General features: G+C 42.7%; 1 protein-coding gene across 4 annotated transcripts in view; it reads left to right on the top strand.

Moving 5' to 3' along the window:
- The window catches only part of LOC127585451 (transcription intermediary factor 1-beta-like), a 120,179-nt gene extending 99,662 nt beyond the window's left edge, over window positions 1-20,517 (top strand). For 2 of the 4 annotated variants that reach the window (XM_052042901.1, XM_052042899.1), the window contains exons 10-20: window positions 577-927; window positions 5,191-5,358; window positions 7,031-7,222; window positions 8,181-8,253; window positions 9,437-9,485; window positions 10,417-10,603; window positions 14,601-14,932; window positions 16,757-16,880; window positions 17,575-17,652; window positions 18,203-18,337; window positions 19,952-20,517. In XM_052042901.1, the coding sequence (XP_051898861.1) occupies window positions 577-927; window positions 5,191-5,358; window positions 7,031-7,222; window positions 8,181-8,253; window positions 9,437-9,485; window positions 10,417-10,603; window positions 14,601-14,932; window positions 16,757-16,880; window positions 17,575-17,652; window positions 18,203-18,337; window positions 19,952-20,182 (1,920 nt within the window). In that variant the 3' untranslated portion in view covers window positions 20,183-20,517. The remainder of the gene's footprint in view (window positions 1-576; window positions 928-5,190; window positions 5,359-7,030; window positions 7,223-8,180; window positions 8,254-9,436; window positions 9,486-10,416; window positions 10,604-14,600; window positions 14,933-16,756; window positions 16,881-17,574; window positions 17,653-18,202; window positions 18,338-19,951) is intronic. The other 2 variants (XM_052042902.1, XM_052042903.1) reach the window with 2 other exon arrangements.
- The last annotated feature ends 215 nt before the right edge of the window (window positions 20,518-20,732 follow it).

The raw sequence follows: 20,732 nt of genomic DNA, 5'->3' as shown, positions 1-20,732 counted from the left end.
TCCATTTAAACAAAATGGATCGCTTGGCCATTAATGTAACAAAGGCAATCATACGACAAGCAGCAACAGATAAGTGGCCAGATTCCATCATTGGTAGCCCAAAAGTTGCAGTGATTGGGTGAGGTTGTAAATCAATATTCAATACAGTTGAAATAACGTTAAAAATGTCCTTCCAATATTTTTCCAAAAGAGGACAGGACCAAAACGTGTCAGGGAAGCCACCTCCGAATTACATCTATCACATACAGGATTTATATGGTGATTAAAAACGGGCTAACTTGTCCTTTGACATATGGGTACTGTGGACCACCTTAAATTGTATCAAAGAGTGTCTGGCAGGCATTGAAGATGTATTAACTAATTGAAGAATTTTCTTCCATGTATCTGTGGGTAAAAGTATCTGGAGCCCTATCTTTTCCAGTCCCTCCACTTAAATCCCTCCATCCATCATCCCTCATACTATTCTAGAAGTCGGAAAACTCAGATGATGGAGAGTTTATTTTGAATGATATCTGTTTATTTTTGTCTTCTAGTATATGCTTTTATCATTGCCACAGTTCATTTCCTGTTTTGTAGGTCCGCCAGCCTCAGGGACATACTCAGGGAGCTGCCAAGCAATCGATCAATGGAGGGCAGACAGCTACACTGTACCAGCAAATGTCCGTCCATCAACCTACTGCCATTAGCAAATTGCCTTCCCCAACACAGCGGCAGCAACTGTCCTATGGGCCTAACGCAGCTGGTAATGTTCAATCCCCACCGGTGCAGCAAATATCTACGTCCACTGGGCTGTCAAATGTTCCCGTAAGTCGACCATCTCCTCCGGTGCAGCAAGCACTCAGATCAAATACTACTACCAGTAGACAGTTGCTAACAACTGCCACGCCCCAGCAAGTGCACGCCAGCATTTCTGCTGCCAGTCAGAGTGTAAGTATGTTGCATGATTTAATTCAGTTGTATTGTCTTTATGCAATATTTGGGGGCCTGTTTCTATCAGTAAAATTGCATTCGAGCAATATATTTTAACGTTGTGCTCAGGCCTTTTGCCTTAGCTCCCAAAGCTCCCTCTATTACCTTTATTGATTGGAAGCAGAAAGCCAGACATCACCTTGGGGTTTGCTAACTTGCTGTCTAGACTTAAGACAAGTTTGAAAGAGCACATAGCAGATCTTAAAGCAGACTTTGTATGTAAATGCCACATGGTTACCTCTCTATTTTACTAAAATGTTACAGACAACATTCTTACTCCTTGTTTTTTCTCGGCTTTCTTGTTAATTGTTGTTCACAGTTCTTTTCGTAGCTTTCTATCGATTGAAGCTGTGGTTAGAAATTATGCTGATTCCGCCACCAGCTTGAGAAATGATAATATGTTTTCTTACTCAAGAATAGTCACTGAGGTAGCACTGCCACAATGACAACAGTTTGTTTTTACATACAGCCTTGAACATTATAAAATGGTCTAATGTATTACCAAACATGCAATTTGACATCAAGCTACAGTGTGCTATCGGAACAAATGACCAAAGGATTTGTCAAAGAGAGAAGTTTAAACCAGATGCTTAAAGGAGTAGAGTGATAGAAACTGTTGTGACGGAATTTCCTTGTGTCAAAGCAGCTGAAAGGACAGTCACTGGGATGTTGATTAAAGTGAAGAGACCCAGAATCAGAGACCCAAAGAGGAGGATAGTGGAGCTGGAAGCTGTTACAGAGATGGGGTCACCAACTGTCACTGAGGAACAGTTCAGTGGAACTCCAGCTGGTGATTTTTGGAGCTGAAGCTGGAAAACTTGAGAACTGTAAATGTGCAGAGTTTAACAGCTTTGGGACTACTACCTGATTGTTAATCAAGTGTAACAGCAGCTTTATGCTGCTATGAAGAGATTGTGTGTGACTTGCACCAACTGTGTTTTTACTCATCAAGCCATTGTGTCCACAAATAGAGTTTCCAAGGCTTTAATTTTGTCTTTTTGCTTTCCTCTGGCTGACCCAGATAGGCATGTGGCACTCTGTGGCCTCCATGTTGGAAAAGAGGTCTCTGACTGCCCCTTTCTCTTTAAATTACCTAGACCTTTTCTATCCAGGAAAATCAAGTTTTTGTGGATACATTCGCTTTGGTATACCATGTCTTAAGGACACACTATCCTTATAATATGAAGAAGGTAATGTGAGCAGCTCTTTGGAAGGAGAGAAAAATAAGAGTTTCATCTCTTTGCTAGTGCTTGCTGAAAGCTGTACCTCACCATAGCACCTCCTGCACGTTATAACTCTGTGTGCAACACTGAGCATTAGGCTGTTCATCTGCTGATTGACGTTACCCACATGATGCTTTCCCTACTTCTTCCTTCAGGAGTACATACCAGATTCAGATACTCCAGCAACCCCTCCCATGACCCAATCCACATCAAGTGAGTTTATGAATCTACGTTGCCATAGAGAGTCTATGACTCTGTGAGTCTATTGTTTCTCATGGCCACGTAGATTTGTAACGTTGACCTGCAGCTTTTCAATCCTGACTGGGGTACTGTTGAGTCTGATGTTGCCTCAGCCATGAAGCCCTGAACACATTTGCCACAGATTGTCAAATGCTGATGCAGGAGCAGAAACCTTGGTTGATTTTGCTCATGACCCTTTGCCTTGCTGTGACTGTTAACTCAGCATACAACAGTGATGAACCCAAAATCTCGGCCAGGAAATACAGCCTCTCGCCTCCATCACCCCTCCCCCTACCAAATCTTGGTACATATGGCTGTTGTCCCAGATTTGGGATTGCGTCCTTTTTCAAGTATTATTTTGGTCACCAAGTAAAGCAGAGTCATAGAGCAATACAGCAAACAGGCCCTTTGTCCCAACTCATCCATGCCAGCCAAGATGCCCATCTAAGCTAGCCCCATTTGCCTGCATTTGGCCTATATCCCTCTAAACCTTTCCTATTCATGTACTTATACAAATGTCTTTTAAATGTTGTTATCGTAGCTGCCTCAATCACTTCCTCTGGCAGCTCGTTGCATATATGCACCACCCTCTCTGCATGAAGAAGTTGGTCCTCAGGTCCCTTTTCAATCTTTCCCCTCTCACTTTAAACCTGTGCCCTCTAGCTTATGATTGGGAAAAAGACTGTGCATTCACCCTGTCTATGCCCCTCATTAGGTTATACACCTCTATAAGGTCACGTCTATCTCCTACGCACCAAGGAACAAAGTCCAAGCCTGCCGATCCATTCCCTGTAACTCAGGCCTCGAATCCTGGCAACATTCTCGTAAATCTTCTTTGCACTCTTTCCATCTTAGTGATGTATTTCCTATAATAGGAAACAACTTGTACGACTGCAACATAACATCCCAACTCTTGAACTCAATGCCCTGACTGAATCATGATGCAGGACTCCAAACCATAGAAAATACAGCACAAAACAGGCCCTTCGGCCCACAATGTTTTGCCAACATTTAAACCTTGCCAAAGACCACCTAACCCCTTCCCCCCACATATCCCTCTATATTAAATTCCTCCATATGCTTATCCAGCAATCTCTTGAACTTGACCAATGTACCTGCCTCCACCACCGCCCCAGGCAGGGTGTTCCATACCCCAACCACTCTCTGGGTAAAAAAATCTCCCTCTGATATCTCCTTTGAACTTCCCACACATTATTTTAAAGCCATGCCCTCTCGTATTGGGCATTGGTGCCCTGGGAAAGAGGCGCTGGCCGTCTATGTCTACTCTATCTATTCCTCTTAATATTTTGTATACTTCTATCGTGTCTCCTCTCATCCTCCTCCTCTCTAAAGAGTAAAGCCCTAGCTCCCTTAGTCTCTCCTCATAATGCAGTCTCTCTAAACCAGGCAGCATCCTGGGTAAATCTCCTCTGCACCCTTTCCAACAAAACTACTTGACTTACTGCTTTGTAGATTTGGACTCTTGGTGGTACTTTGAATTACAGTCTTTCTCAAAGTATTGCAGATTGTGCCTTTTTGATGGAGCTATCTGGTCTTGCCCATAATCTTTCATGCAGTAATTCAAAAAGGTGCAGCCGTTGGAAATCTGATGCAAAAACATAAAAAGCTTGAAAATACTCAGCAGGTCAGGTGTCGTATGTGGAGAGTGAGACTGTTGACTTTTCAGGTCAATGAGCCTTCATCAGAACTGAAAAAGTAATAAATAAAGCATGTTTTAACATCAGGCAGGGGGGAAGGATGGAAAGAATAGAGGGAATGTATGTGACCAGTTGGAGACCAAGGTCGTCCAGGTGACTATCGCTTTTGCTGCCATCTGGTTAATCATAGCTGATCTGTCTGGAGGAGTATAAACAGAGAGGTGGATAAGGACATTTGGAGAGGGTAAAATAATAATTGAAACTGTGAGAAATGGAACACAGCAGTTACCAGAAATCTTGGAATTAAATGCTGGATCAACTCAACAGATGAGATAACATCTGTGAAGAGAGGGTAGTTAATGTTACAAATGGATAACAGAAATGGCCAGTTTTGATACAAAGAGGAAAGGCTTGTTACCTGAAATGCATCTCCCTCTAGTTACACTCCTCCAGACAGGACAGCTATGATTAACTAGAAAGCACTAAAAATAATAAGTGTCACCTACAACCTTGGTCTCCACCCTCTCACAGACGTTCCCTTTGTTCTTTCCACCCTTCCCTCTCTACAGCTTTAAAACACATTTGTTTCCTCACGTTTCCAGTTCTGATGAAGGATCTTCAACCTGGAGCATTAGCTCTACCTGTCTGCCCACAGATGTTGCCTTACCTGCTGAGGTCTCCAGTATTTTCTGTTCCTGCTTTCAATCCTGGCATGTCTGCCCAGCTATAAATAACTACTCCAGAAAGGGGCAGCATTGTGCTTATTCTAAGGCTGGATTACATATCCTGCTCTGATTCTTTATTTCCTACAACGAGATGTTAATCTAAACGGTAGGAATCACCGAAGTTTCTTTCAAATAATAAGAATTTATCAGGGAAGTATGTTGTTTCTGGGGAAAAAAAGGCCACAAAGTTATTTTGCTAACAAACCGATGATCCAGAAAGAAATCCAGCTGCGATGAAGGAGGGAAACCTTGTCCCCAGACATCCATCCTCCTCCTCCACCAGTCCCATTCCCCAAACCACGTTCGTACCACACAGCTTCACCGAGCTTGTGCGCCACCTCATTAAAACATTTATCTCGATTTTCTATCCTCCAGACTCAGGTTGGTGCAAATTGCCATCGGTCTCCAACATCAAGCCATCGCCTTGGCAACAGCCCGGTTGACCAACTCAAGATGTTGGTGCAGCAGGCAACCTCGTATCCCCGAGTCATACTGCCCCACAGAGATGGCCCGGCCAATGCCCACGATTTTGCACAGAAACAGGTAATTACCGACTGATAGGGTTCCAAAACCAAAAATTGGGTGCAAGTGCGGTGCGGCTGGCTTGTTTCACCAGGGCTGACCGTTGCAGGGTTTCCCACCTCTCTTCTCCCTAGGATTTTAATGCAACAGAGATTGCTAGTTGTTAGTAAGCTGTAATAGTGTTCAAGACTAAGCTGAAGCCATGATTCCAGTGTCTTTTTAGGTTAGTAAGTAGCAGCATCTGAAGTACCATAAACTCTTGATGAAACATAACTTCAACGTGCAACGTAAAATTTAAGTATTTTCATACTTGCATCTTACGAGGATGTAACACCTGATGCACAGCCACTTCACTCAGCTTGTACTTGTTTTATCAGAGTGTGTGATCCTTCAGCTTCCAGCTTTGCAATACAACAAAAGCACGTCCACACTAAATCATTATTGACAAAAGCATGTTTCTCCTGCTACGCCCCGTTAATTCTGCCAGTCTGGTTAATATTCTGTGCAACTTTTCTGATACCCTTGCAAATATTCTCCTCCACCTAAAGCTCCTTAGAGCTGGAGCAGTCTCCCCCACCAACTGAATTGAAAGTAAAGCTTTTTAGGAGTATATTAGAAAACAAAAAAGAACATAAGATGAGCTAGGACATTACTATTAATCTTCACCTTGTCTTCAAAATTCACAAAAAATGTGGTTAATCAACAACTGTGTTCTCAGCTTACCGCATTATCTTGATTGCTTGGCATCTTTTTCACTGAATTCTGCTGTCAAAGAGCATTTCTGCTGTTTCATTCCCAATGGGAAACTGTGCAGGGTGAAAGTAACTTTCACTTTGCCATACTCCCATATAATGAATTGTGTATGTATACTAGCATTAGCTTCAGGATATGAGCTGATTTTGAAGCAAGTCATTTGGAAGGCTTCAGTTCTCAGCTCTTCAAACCTGTCGTCTTGTGGCATGGGAATGAAACTAACTGTAAATATGGTGATCTCGCTGTGTGGGCGTGGGTGAAGGAGGATTAGGCACTGTGATCATATTAGCGGGCTGGTGATGCAGACAATCGATCCAGAGACAGGAGTTCAGATCCTTTCGCGGCAGCTGGTAAATTTAATTTCAGTTGTTTAATTTCATGTAACTTTTATTTCAAAAGGGTAATATCTGTAGTGATGACTTTGAAACTTCTGGTGTCTTATGAAGTATTATAAAAACCCACCTGATTCAGAGATGTCCTGCAGAGAAGGAAATCTGCCGTCCTCACATGTTTTTGACTCTAGATGCCTCAGTGCGGTTGTCCTAAACAATGCAGCTGGGAAGTTGGTGCAAAGGATAGATGGCCAACGTGGTCTTACCAGTAAAGCCCACGTTCTGTGAAGATACAAAATGTCTAGAATGGTGGGGTTTTGTTGTGGGTGTCAGATAGGGTCCTATGGGAATGATCAGGGAAAGCTAGGTGGGATTCCACTGAGATACTTAGCAGCAGTGATGACTTGAGGCCAGCTGGAAGTAATAGTTCAGGTTGTGGTGTAGGCATCCCTGTAGCTGGAGAAGTACTTTTTTTACTTCTGTTATTGAGCAGAGGGAGTGATATGAAATTGTTTTCTTCTGTAACCTTCATGTAATTCAATTAATCCCTTTTCTGAAAAGTTTATCCTTTTGCTTATCTCATTACCAAATGCTGTCTTGTGTTACAGTATGCCTATCCGGGTCCCTCTCTAGTACCACAACAGGTTGGTAGAGATGATAGCTTACTATATTCTCTGATTCTGACCTCCGATGGAGCATTGCCCTGGTCTGATTCGGGAGCGGAAGGATTTGTTAAAGGGCAGCCTACCTGTCACGTTCCTCCTGCATTTTCAGAACCAAGGAGGGGTGTGCCCTTCAAGGTTAGCAAAAAAACAAGCAACGTCAAATTCATGTCTTGTTCCTGTCGTGGGGCAAGTCATCCCCGATTCCATCTTCAGTTTAATCAACTTTTATCCCAGTTTTTGTGAATTGAGGAACCAATATTAGATGCTACCTACATTCCAACTCTGCTACTCCATTATACCACAATCATTTCATTGTCCTGAAACAAAAAGCATCCCCTGGTTTAAGGCCACCATCTCCATTTTGTTTGTCTTCAGATGGTTAGAGATCATAAGAACCCAGAAATGTAGGCTGGTCCAGTCCCTGAGAGGAGGCAGCAGAATCCACGTTCCTGGAGTTAGAGCAGAGAGTGGTCGCTGTGTTTTGAGAGTAGATTATTGGGAAGAATCCTTTTTTTTCTCCCGGGATGAAGCAAGAATGGTTCCATTCCCTCACAGTCGGTTAGGAAGGATCCAGCTCACTGGGCCAAGACAGTGGGTGGGGTCCTGCACCACATAAAGTGGTGGGGGTATGTTTCTCACCAGAGGTGCTATGGGAGAGCTCCTATTTATACAGGGGTGAGGTGAGAAGGCAGAGGCTGTTATGCTTGGGAGTCCAGGGAGTGCAGGGGACGTGGAGTAGCCCTGTTTGACTATAGGGGTTGCTTGACATAATGGACTAGAGTGGGAGCTCTAGGTGGGTGAGAATGGGGGATGAGGGATGATTCTGGCTGCTGGTATGTAATTTGATTACGCCCTGTCGGAATATAATTCCTGTGCTCTCAAACTGGGGCGTTTTTAGTATCTTGTCCTTTCCTTAGATGAACATTTTATTTGTTTGCATCCCCTTGCACGTAGCATGAAACCATACCCAATTTGAACCTCCCAAATCTATCTCTTAACAACCGTTTGCGGAGATGTTGTGACTTCATGCTTTGTAGGTTACAATAAATTATCAACGGGGAAATGACTGCTTTATTTTCTGTCTTGTTAACAGCTGTCAAATGCCAGTACCACCACTGAGCAGGAGGGACAGAGAAATAGCATCAAAGAATTGCAGGAAGCTTCAGGTAATTGGTATTAACATGAAGTACTTGCTGTGAATAAAATTTCTAGGATCACAAGTCCCTTCCATGAGCAGTCAGTAGCAAATCCTGATCACAGCTATTTCGTTCACATCACCAACTGCTAATTCAGTGGTGATGTTTTGCACAATATGCCTGACCTAGATGACTCCATTGTCTAAAACACCATGGTGGTATGAAAGCATTACCTCATAGGCTGATGAGATCAGGCAAATATGCCTGAAATCTGACAGATGGAAACCAAGATACTGACAAGTCCTGTTTGAATGTTCGAATTATCGCTGTCTAATCTGGTGTTTTTCAGAGAGGAGTTCAGGAAATCACTAGAATCCTTGGTTGGGTTCTTCATTCTGGATATGTTTCGGGAATAGTAAATGAGTTGTGTAGGTCATAGAGTACTACAGCACACTCCCCTCCTTGAACTTGTTTTGCTCTTCACTAAGATCTAATCCACGATCCAGCTCCACGAACCCTCCTTTTTTCCATGTCCCCTCATGCCTCAAATTAACAAGAACTAATATCGGATTTGTCAGAAGAATAAACTAGGTTAGGGTAAGATTAGTGTAAAAATGGATGCTTGATGGTCAGCGCAGACTCGGTGGGAAATGGAAGTATTTCACTCCTGAAAGAGCTGGTCACAATTTTTAATGAAGTCCTGGACCCCGTAGCCATTGAAAATGTCTTCTCTTTATCTACTTCACCACTTCCACTTGATATCTTGAAAACCTCAATCACAATACCTTTAAGCTTCTACATTCCACGCCATTGTGTATCTTCTAATTTAACCCTTGGAGTTGAGGTGCCATTCTAATAGATGCACACTGAATTTTCATGGCCAGTTTATCCATCCAGTATTGTAGTGCCCAGAACTGAACATAGTACTTCCAACTGTGATTTAATTTGGTCTATGCATAGATTTAGTGTTGCTGTACTTTAGTCTGCTGGATATAAAAGTTCACTTTCAATTAGATTGTGTGGCTATTTCCTGTAGTCCTTCATGACGTAGCATCTTAACTGTGGACAGCCGCCTGCTAGTGACTTTGCTTCCTTAAATGTTTCTGAAATTCTTTTTAAAAAGTGAATATGTAAACTTGCTACAGTCTTTGTGGCAATGTCAAATATAATTCTATCTGTATTACTTATTTATTTGTGTTTGCATTTACCTCAGAGTCCGGATGCATTCCTTTGCAGTGTACCTTAAAGCACGCTGGTGACAGGTAAGCCTCTGCATTTCATCATCTGGTTACCTTATAAATTTCAAATTATACAGGATGGTCCATTGGTGGATAGAAGCACAAATAATCCTTTGCAAGGATTTTTTCCCACATCCCAAAGACATGCTGGCTGTTAGATTAACTGATCACTGTAAATCAGTGTAAATGTTTGCTGGGAGAATGTTGATGAGCATGTGTGCGAAAATAGGTTATAGGGAAATATTTGGGTGGTTGAGATTGATGGGACTGTTCTAAGTGCTGGCACAGACATAGTGAGCTGAATGGCTTCCATCTAAAATGACTGCCTGTGTCGAGCATCGGTCATTTGTTATACGTCCTGCAGGAGGATTCATCACACGAAAGCCCTTGCTGCTATTCACTTGCCTAGACCAGATACACAGTTCCTTGTACTTCACCTCCAATTCCATTCCCAAGTCCCTTTTGCCTAACATCTGTTGGCACATGTACTCAAAATGGGAATGTTTACAACAACATGTTGCCATCACTGAGATACCAAGGATAGCACACAGACTGCATCAGCCAGTCCCAAAGAGAAAGGCCATCATGCTAACCCTCCGTATTCCCAAAGGTGAATGATCAGCAATTTGCTGATCACCCAGTGAATAAACATTGCATCAACTTCCTCATGTAGGAGCTTCTGTTTCTCAGTTCCAATATAAAATAGAAATAGAAAATGCTGGGAACACCCAAATGTTGGCAGCATGGAAAGAGAAAGAAAACTAATGTTTCAGGTTGAGAACCTTTGTTAGAACATTAAGTCTGCTTCTCTTTTTACATACGTTACTCAACCTGCTGAGTGTTTCCAGCATTTTCTGTTCTTATTTCAGATTTCCAGTGTCTGCCGTTTTTATTTTTATCACATGGTTTTAAACAATTGATGATGTATGATCCTGTGTGCTTTTTCTCATTTTAGTTCGGACTCTAACATTAAACCTAAATTGAACATGAAGGTTCCTTATGTGCGGTTAGAGCGATTGCAAATAGATTTGTCCACTGACACAGAGCTTCCAACATTCAAACTGTTACCAGGCAGTGGACAGGATGAGTTCAGCCTGATCATCATCGAAGGAGAAGGCTTGCCTTTGAATCCGTCCTTCACGGTATTTATGGACTTGTTTATAAACTTCCTTGGATTTTAAGCCAAGATGTTCCATCCCCTTCAGCTTATCTGAAAATGTTTTGGCAGTTAGAACATAGAACAGTACAGCACAGGAACAGACCCTTCGGCCCACAATGTTGTGCCAAACTAATAAAACTAGTAATGAAATACCTAACTGATCTAATCCTTCCTGCCTACACAATGTCCATATCCTTTCATTCTCTGCACATTCATGCCTATCTAAGAGCCTCTTAAACACCTGTGTCGTATTTGCCTCCACTACCACCCCTGGCATCGCATTCCAGGCATCAACCACTCTCTGTGTAAAATGCCCCGCACATCTCTTTTGAACTTTCCCCCACTTACCTTAAAACCATGCCCTTTACTGTTAGACATTTTGACCCTGGGACAAAGATACCAGCTGTCTACTCTAACTCATCATCTTATTAACTTTTATCAGGTGTCCCTTCAGCCTCCTCCGCTCCAGGGAAAACAGCCTAAGCTTATCCAACCTCTCCTTATAGCCCATATGGTAAACCTCTTCTGCACCGTCTCCAAAGCCTGTATATCCTTCCTATAATGGGGTGAGCAGAATTGAATGCAATACTCCAGATGCAGCCTAACCAGAGTTTTAAAAACCTATAACGTAACTTCCTGACTCTTGAACTCAATGCCTCGACTAATAAAGGCAGGTATGTCATATGCCGCCTTTATCAACCTATAAACCTGTGCTGCCATTGGGAAGGTGTATCATAATCTTTTTCCACTTTAAGTGATGTGACATAATTTGCACCCCTGACGTGCTAAATACGAAGGAACAACAGAAATCCAGTGCGGATCTACAAAAGAATTACAGAAATGCTAGTAGAATCCAACAACTCACTTTCTTGCTACATCCCTCTTTCAGTTCTCTTGAGGTAATAGAACATTACAGTACGGTACAGGCCCCTCGGCCCACGATGTTGTGCCGACCTTTTAACCTACTCTAAAATGAATCTAACTGTTCCCTCCCACATACCCCTCCATTTTTCTATCATCCATGTGCCTATCTAAGAGTCTCTTAAATGTCCCTAATGACGTTTACTTTCCTGCCCAAGAGGTATTGGAGGCACCCATGATGTTAGCACATTGTAACGAATAAATGGATGAGGAAATGTTCTCGTACGTTGGCACCACCAGCCTGACCATTTCAGTAACTCTGCTGGCCCTGTGCTCTTCTAAGTTCCCTAGCCCAAGTTTCTCCAGAAATGGTGTAGCTTCATTCAAGTCTTTACGTACTGTCCCGCTCACCTGCATTTATTGGCGGCTTATTGAATGGAATTATGCATATCTTTCCACTATGCTTATCATCTAATATTATTGATGTTTTCACTGATTACTGAATATTGAAGCAAAGATAGGAGCCAGTTGGTCCATTATACCTGAACCAGTTCTTTAAATTAATTCCACTTCCTTGCTCATAGTCCATTATCGTTTTCCTTTTCCTGCTCCATTTCTCTGGAAATTTTCTATTCAGTCTGCATTATTAGCCAGTCTTTCAGATTAGATATAAAACCAAGCTGCTGTCCCTTCCCTCAGGTGAACATAGAAGATTCCGGAAGTCTCTCTGGTGTCTTGGCCACTATTTACCAATCACTCAACATCACCAAACCAGATGGACGCTATCATTTTCCTCTTCGGCACTGCTTGGTCTCTGCAAACTAGATGCTGGGTTTACTACATTATAACCATGGCTGCATTCAGTCCATCATTGGCTAAAAAAGTGCCTTGGGATGTCCTGAAAAGAACGTGTAAGGTGCTATTGACATACAAAACTTTTTTTTCTCTTCGGTGCTTTCCAAGTCGTCGTCATCATTCACTATATTGACAATTATCCTTGTTATCTGACGCACCTTTATCAATGCTAACAAAATCTTCCATTACTCTGAAAAGCTGTTTTACATCTCATAACCTTCTCTGTTTCAAATAACATAATCTCATTTTAATCACTTAAACCAAATTCTTTCTTCACTTTTTACAAGACTTTGGTGAGGCCGCATTTGGAATATTGTGTTCAGTTTTGGTCACGCTGCTATAGGAAAGATGCCATTAAGCTGGAAAGAATGCAGAGGAGATTTACGAGGATGTTGCCAGGACTTGAGGGACAGAGTTATGGAGAGAAGTTGAGGGGGTTGGGACTTTTTTCATAGGAGTGTAGGAGAATGAGGGGTGATCTTATAGAGGTGTATAAAATTATGAGGGGCAGAGAGAGTGAAAGCAGTCTTTTACCCAGGGTTGGGGAGTAAAAAAAACTAGAGGGCATAGGGTTAAGGGGAGAGGGAAGAGATTTAATAGGAATCTGAGGGGCAACTTTTTCCACCCAGAGGGTGGTGAGTATATGGAACAAGCTGCCAGAGGAAGTGGTTGAGGCAGGTCCGTTAACAATATTCCAAAGGTATTTGGACAGCTACATGGATAGGAAAGTAAATGGGCCAAATGCAGACAAATGGGACTGGCTTAGATGAGGACCTTGGTTGCCATGGACCAGTTGGGCTGAAGGGCCTGTTTCCGTGCTGTTATGACTCTATGACTTTATAAAATATATTCTTACATAAAGTGAATAATCTTAATCTGATTCAAAATTGGCTTCACTGATGTCTATTTTCCAACCAGCATCTGTAAAGTTCTAATTCTAAGATCTGACAAGGGGTCCCTAACCTGAAGCGTTAACCCTGTTTCTCTTGCCATGGATGCTGCCTGACCTGCAGAGTGTTTCCAGTATTTTCCGTTTTTCTCAAAAGTTGTTGCTGATGTCACATTGTTTTTGGAAGCTTACTTGCACAAATTAGCTCCTGTGTTTTCAAACTAGGTGAAGGATGCTATTGGGAGGAGGTGCATCCTTATCCTCCGGAAGGGTGTGTAAGAAGAGGGTTCAATGATAACTCATAATGAGAATAGCAAATGGGAGGGGAGGTGGTTACAATTAAGTAATCTTTCAGCATAAAAGGTTTGGTAACATCTGTCTTGCATTATCACAGATTATATCTCAATACTGAGACACAAGCCCATCTGCCCTTCATCTCTCCCGTAATGGTTCCTGTTATCTCCTTCCTTACTTTTCAGATTCGAGCACTTGTAGCCTTTGTGATCCCACTTATTATTCTCCAGTCCTGTGTCCACCTTCACCTCCCCTCCCCACACCTGGCTCCATCTGCCCTTTCTTCTCCTGGTCTGCTTCTACCTGTCACCCACCTGCTTCTGTCTCCCAACCACACCCCTTCCCCTTCCTAACTCCTCTGCCCATCAATCCTCAGCCTCTTTAGTCCACTTATCACCTACTGCTCCCTGTCTCACCTCTTCCCCTCTCTTTATACCAGCTATCTTCCTTCTCCACTCTCAGTCCTGATGCAGGGTCTTGACTCGAAACATCAACAATTCCGCTCTCTCTCCACAGGTGCTGATTGACCTGCTGAGTTCCTCCAGTAGTTTGTTTCTTGCTCCATATTTCAAAGTGATCTCTTTAACTGTAAAACGTTTGCAAAGGTCCTTTATTCTGAAAGGTACTATTGGAATACAGATACTTTTTTTTCCCAACTGTCGATGGATTCTCTTCCTAAAACTGGAGACTGGAGGGGTGACATAGGGGTGTATAAAATCATGAAAGGCATAGGTAGGGTGAATGCAGTATCATTTTCCCCGGGAAAGGGAACCAATAACTAGAGGGCATAGGTTTAAAGGGAGAGGGGAAAGATTTAAAAGTGACCTGAGGGAAAAGTACTTCACGCAGAGGGTGGTGAGTATATGGAACGAGCTGCCAGAGGAAGAGGTCGAGACAGGTATATTAACAACATTTAAAATACATTTGGATAAGTACATGAATAGGAAAAGTTTAGAGGGGTGTGGGCCAAACATGGGCAAATAGGACCAGCTTAGATGGGCATCTTGGTTGGCATGGACTTACCCCAATGTCCTAGACTCCCCCCACCACAAGAAATGATAACTCTGTTTCTAACCTGCAGGCACCAACTCTGGAGAGCACCTTGACACCACCAAACTCCGTGTCTCCCGCATCAGTGACTGAAATTGAATTTGTCTTTAATGAGAGAACTGAGGTAGCAAGCAAGCGTTCCCATCACGCCCTGAGCCCAACGCCTTCCCCCAGTGAAAAATCACCTGGGAGTATACCAGACCTCAAAGCGTCCCCACTGTGCGGTATCAGCGAGAAGGGCGAGGAGTTGGATGAGGTGGTCTGCGTCGTTTGTGGGAAAGGAGGCGAGCTGCCATGTTGTAGCCGTTGCCTGAAGGTGTTTCACATTGGCTGCCATGTCCCAGCTTTACTCAGTGTGCCCAGGTAAGTCCAAGACAAAACAAGTCAAAATAGTAAGCAGTGAGCAGCTCCTCCGATGTTCCAAGTTAGTTAAGGCAGCATTGAGGCCAAGCTGTATGTCTCTTGTACACTGGGGATACATTGCTTGAGTTACTGAACCAGCAGTCAGAATTCTAGACCATAGATGAGTTCAAATCCCACTGGAATAACTTGGCAATTTAAATTCAACTAATTAATTAAAATCTGAATTAAAAAAAGAAAAGCTTGACTCAGTAATGGTAACCATGAAATAACTGGATTATTAGAGTCATAGAGCACTACAGCACAGATACAGGCCCTTTGGCCCAACCAGTCCATGCCGACCACAGTGACCACCTAGCTAGTCCCAGTTTCCTACATTCAGCCCATATCCCTCCAACGCCACCCCTCCATGTACCTGTCCAAATACTACTTAAATGATACTAATCGTAGCTGCCTCAACCACTTCCTCTGGCAGCTCACTCCATATTATCACCACCCTCTTTGTGTGGAAAAAGTTGCCCCTTAGGTCCATTTTAAATCTTTCCCCTCTCACCCTAAACCTATGCCCCCATAGTTTTGGGGACCCCCCCCCCCCCCCATGCCCTGGGGGAAAAGACTGTTACCGTCCACCTTATCTATGCCTCTCATAATTTTAAACATTTCTATAAGGTCACCCCTCATTCTCCTACGTCCCAAGGAATAAAGACCTAGCCTGGCCAAACTCTCCCAGTAACTCAGGCCCCCTAATCCTGGCAGCATCCTCGTAAATCTTTTCTGCACTCTTTCCACTCTCACGTGTGAGACTCGCCAGTTTGGTCGACTCTTAACTGCTGCCTCTGTTTAGGAAACTAGGGACTGACGTGAGGCAATATTACATAACTGAGAAAAACTTTTATCAATGTTGAGCCTATCTTCTGATCTCAACTGGTGTTAACTTAGTAAGTTTGAAATAAAAAGAAAAGCTGAGAGACCTGATGAAGGGACCTCAACCTGAATGACTGTTTCACTCTCCACAGATGCTATCTGACCTGTTAAGTTTTTTCAGCAAGTTCTTTTTTTATTTCCAATTTCCAAGGTCTGCAATTTTATTTGATTATCATTTAAATTTTGTTGCAGAACACAGTCTGTTGTATATCATGGTATTGTTTAAGCTGCACATGATATTTAAAGACAGGAGCCTAATTCTGGACATTGTTACTGCTCTGGTTGCCATATTGCAAAGTGCATCTAGAAGCATTGGGGAAAGTGAACATTTATTTGCAAGGATGATAAGAAGCTGAAACTATCAGGAAATATTGGATAGGAAAATCATCTTTACTCAGATAATGATTAAAATGTGGAACTCACTGGCAGCAGTGGTTGAGATGAAAAGTGTGAATGCATCCAGGAGGAAGTTAGGTAAAGAGATAAGAGAGAAAGGAGCATGAGATATTGATGGGACGATGTGAAGGGACGTGGCAGGAGGCTTGTGTGTGACATGGATGGGACAGGCCAAGTGGCCTGTGCTGTAAGTTCAGTATAATGTCATTGCCAAATGTGTTTTTTTGCTGCACACAAGCCTCCTCCCAATGCCCTTTCACTTCATTCCATCAGTGGTTCTGAATAACTGAATCTTTGCTGATAGCTTGATCTCCGTTATCACCCTTGTAAATAAGTTTACCCTTCCCCAATGCTTCTGTGAGTTTTATGTAACGTGGAGACCAGAACCGTGTGCGTAATATCCAGTATGTTGCTTCTGCCATTAAATATCATGTCTCAATACTGTGTATAACTACTTGGGTTTTAAGAAATCATTGTTGGAGACTGGTTTTATTTCTTTTTCTGCAGTGTTGAATGGGCGTGTTCCTTATGTGTGGACTTGGCGACATCTGAGGTTCAGAGTGAAAGCTCACTGACAATAGCAGACAGCAGAAATGCTGCAAAGGAAGGCCTTGGTGCTCTCGATCAGAGGGTTTGTATTAAAACTGGGAATTAATATTCATGTGAATTGGAACCCCTATGTGATTTGCAAGTTTATTGGTAAATTGGACCATACTACAAGTTTACCTGGACCAGAATGTGCTGAGCTGGCTGCCTCCAGCTAAATGATGTCACAAGTAATTCTGAGTGGCCCTTGGCAAAGAGAAGGGAAAATCATCCAGGTTCCACGCAGCTGACCCTGACCTTGAGTCACCCCACTGAAAAACATTGGCTGAGCTCAGGCTCGACTTGTCTGTCATGCTTGCTGTTGTTAAACTGCTGGCTGGCCCTTGCTGTGCTGACAAGTACAGAACACCGTCTCAGTGACGTACGCCTGAATGTTGTTTAACGGCAGGAACAGGGGGTCAGCAGCTGAAGTTCCTGCTCCTTTTATGTTTGCCTGCCTTTGGATGGCAGTTGTAAGAAGAATGGAAGTTTGCTTGAAGTCAGTAATCAGCCCATCAGCATTCATTGACCAGGAATAACACACCCTGTGGTCTCTTGACCCAATATCTATGGCATTGCACCCTTCAAAGTAGGGGTGTTGATCAAGGGACGGTTGCAAAACATAAAAGCAGCCCTGGTGATCGGGTCCATACTCCGTGTTTTGGTTACTGTTTATAGACACGATATACAGTAGGTGTAAAGTGGCAATTTTTTTGTCTCATTGTGACGTGTTTTTACAGAAGTGCGAACGCTTGCTGCTGTTGCTTCTGTCTCATAAGATGAGCCAGGCCCTCCATAACCCTAGTGGATCCTCCCAGGTGAGTGAAGATTAGATCTTCATAGATTCAGTTGTCTTTCAAAAATATGTCTTTAATACTGCATCAGTGTCTCTGAGTACTCCTAAGTCTTGAGCACATATTCCTGGGCCTCGTATTGATGGAGTGGCGCTGGTTATATCATGAGATGTTAATTTGCAAATCTGTCTGCCCATACAGAATACCATACCACCATATTGGAAAGGATAACTAAGGTCTCCCACTAGTCTGACTGATACTTATCTCATTACTTAACTCTGCTGTTTTTGCAACCTTTGCTGTGCGTCAATTTCTACATCACAATTTTTATAAATATTTAAGTAGCTGCAGAGAGCTCTGGGATATTGAAGTGAAAAGTCTTACATGAAAGCAACCTGTTAATTTTTCTGTATGAGTGCAAATGTTTCCTTTCAGGTTTTTCCATTTTGAAATTCAGAGCATCATCCAAATTCTCCCAACTCTCTCATCAATTCTCCACTTTGCAAGGTCATTGCTCCACCCTCTGCCTATTTTGGATTAAACACTAATTTTGTTTTTGTCATCTCTTTCGCAGTTGAAAAGTCAGCAATTAGATTTGTCTTCCATAAGAGCAAAACTGGAGAGGACCAGCGCGGCCCATTACTCCTCACCCGATGAGTTCGTGCTCGAGGCCCGATTGATGTTTAAGGCATTCAGCAAACTGAGTCAGGTAAGCAAGGACAACACGTTCTGAAGCAATCCCCCTTCAACAGCTTCTTAAAGTTCCATTCCTTTCTCTGAAATAAAGCCATTTTCTAATTTGAAGTACAATTAGTGATCGGGGAACATTTCTGCACTTGACATGTAGAAGTAATCTGAGCTGAAGAAGCTTAGTTCCAGTGTTTCAGATGCCACATTACTTTCCATTTGCTGCATTTTGTCATGACTTTAGACTAATTTGAAGACGGTTCAGGAACATTTCTTCACGCAAATTCACAAAAGACATTTTTTATGTGCCAATCTTGGTGCATTCTGTATGTCTCTCAATTGTTTATCACTATGGTTATTCTCTGCAGATTTTTCCTACTGCATTAATACTTGTGGAAATATGTTTACTCATTCTAAATCCTTCCTCGGTGCAGAGGATTGAGGCTCGTTCTAATGGCCAAAGACACTCCAACACCTCAGCGAAGCCTGTGAACTTTCCTCGATGGCTCAGCTCCACCCTAATTATGCATTGACTCCTAGTCCAACAGCATCTTGAGTTTCAAAATTTTCATGCTCATTTTTAAATCCTTCCACATTCTGTATCCCTCGATCTCTCTAGATCTTTCGTTGACTGAGGTCACTGCACTGCTCCATTTGCACATCCTTCATTTTATTCATTCTACCTATTGTGGTGAAATGTACTTATTTCGATCACTCTTGCACTTGCAATCAGTGAATGGCATTTTCATACATAATCAGAGGCATGGTGCAGACATTCTCCACAGAGCCAATCAGATAAAAGTGGATTCGTGATCAGTCACTATTGACTTCTGTGGTTTGTTGGCCCTACTCCCACCAGGATCTATAATGTGAGAAGGGAAGATGTTGTACTGCCAGGATTGAGCGCTATACCGGAACAAACTAACCGTCTCTACTTCTGCATTCTCACAGAGAGACCTCAGCGGCGTGTGCTACGTTTGTTGTCAATGGGAGTTGGGTTGGGTGGGGGGGTAATCTTCATTACCTACTGTCATGCCACTAATTCCTGTCACACTCCTTGTTCCTTGTTTTATATTCGTTCTGTGGTGTGCAACAGTCCAAACTTACCGGATGGTCTAGGAGAGAGTTTACATTGTCCCCTACTTATTTCTGCTTGCTACACTGTTCGTTTACGTACAGACTCTCCAAGACTGACTGCTAACGAATCCAAAGGCAGTGAACGCGTGCTTTCACTGTCTTTATTCATTCAGAAATTAACCCCCTCGGCTACTCATCCTTATTCGTATAAAAGGAATTGTAATCGCCCCTCTACACTGACATTGGTGCAGTCTGCTTCTTCAAACCACTGCAATTCCTTCCCTAACGTCCTACTCTCAAACTCCGCAAAAAGTACCTTTGTGATTAGACTCTTGGTTACCTCTTGCATATCTCCTTATGTGATTTGGTGTCATTTTGTCTGATGCCATGTGAAGTGTCTCGGGATATTTAATGGGTATTAAACGAATGCACTTATTAATGCCTATTGGACTACCTATGAAATTTTTGTCAAATGGGGAATTGTTTATGATACTTTATGCTCATCTGTTTCTTTTGTAATTTAACTGATCTAACAAAGGAAAACTGGATTCTTTTGAAGGAGAAAAAGGAGGTGGCTGAGTCTGTACTGATGCTCGAGTCATTCTTCGAAGAAAAATTGGCAGACATCTTCAGCGGCAAAACTTTCGCCGGCACCCCAACAAAGCAGCAGGCGATGGAGTCAGACAGCAAACACTGTGACCAAACTGACTGGAGGGACCCCACCTGTCCCTCAGACGATGCTGACAGTAGCCCCATGCAGGCTAAGAGGCGCCGGCTTGATAGCGACTAACAGCCTCGAATGGGAACGTTGAGCTGGTGACTTTGGTTGGTTGACAACAGACTTGAGAGCTGTCCCTCAGAACGATCTTGTTGGGATAAGGCGAGCATCAGCAGTCTTTGACTGCTCAGTGGTGCTGAAGAGACTTATGTACAAACCTAGGCCCAGGAAAGTCCATGTAAAGGACTTTCCCAGTTTTGAAAACCTCCAGTGCTGAGTTTAAATCCAGCTGGAGAAGTAGCACAGAAATATTTTGTTTTGATCCTGGGTTTATCTGCAGAGGCCAGCACCAGAGTTGTTTTTTTAATGTGTAAACTGTATGTATTAAAGAATTCAATAATGTGTAATATACATTGTCTGTATTTCATGTTGAAATTCATACTGGATCATAGTAAAACAAAAGAGCAAATAAACTCATTTTCTCTGAGGGGTAATCCTACATCACTCAGTAATAAAACTAAGACGTCCACCAATATTGGGATTGCTGAACTTTTCTTTGCTGAAGTGAGGCCGTCCATTCTCGGCCTCCTGTTAATCTCTCTGATTCTAACTGCTGTTTGTG

The sequence above is a fragment of the Pristis pectinata genome, chromosome 33 (assembly GCF_009764475.1).
Source record: "Pristis pectinata isolate sPriPec2 chromosome 33, sPriPec2.1.pri, whole genome shotgun sequence".
Lineage (NCBI taxonomy): Eukaryota > Metazoa > Chordata > Chondrichthyes > Rhinopristiformes > Pristidae > Pristis > Pristis pectinata.
This window is presented reverse-complemented; position numbering and strand designations above follow the sequence as displayed.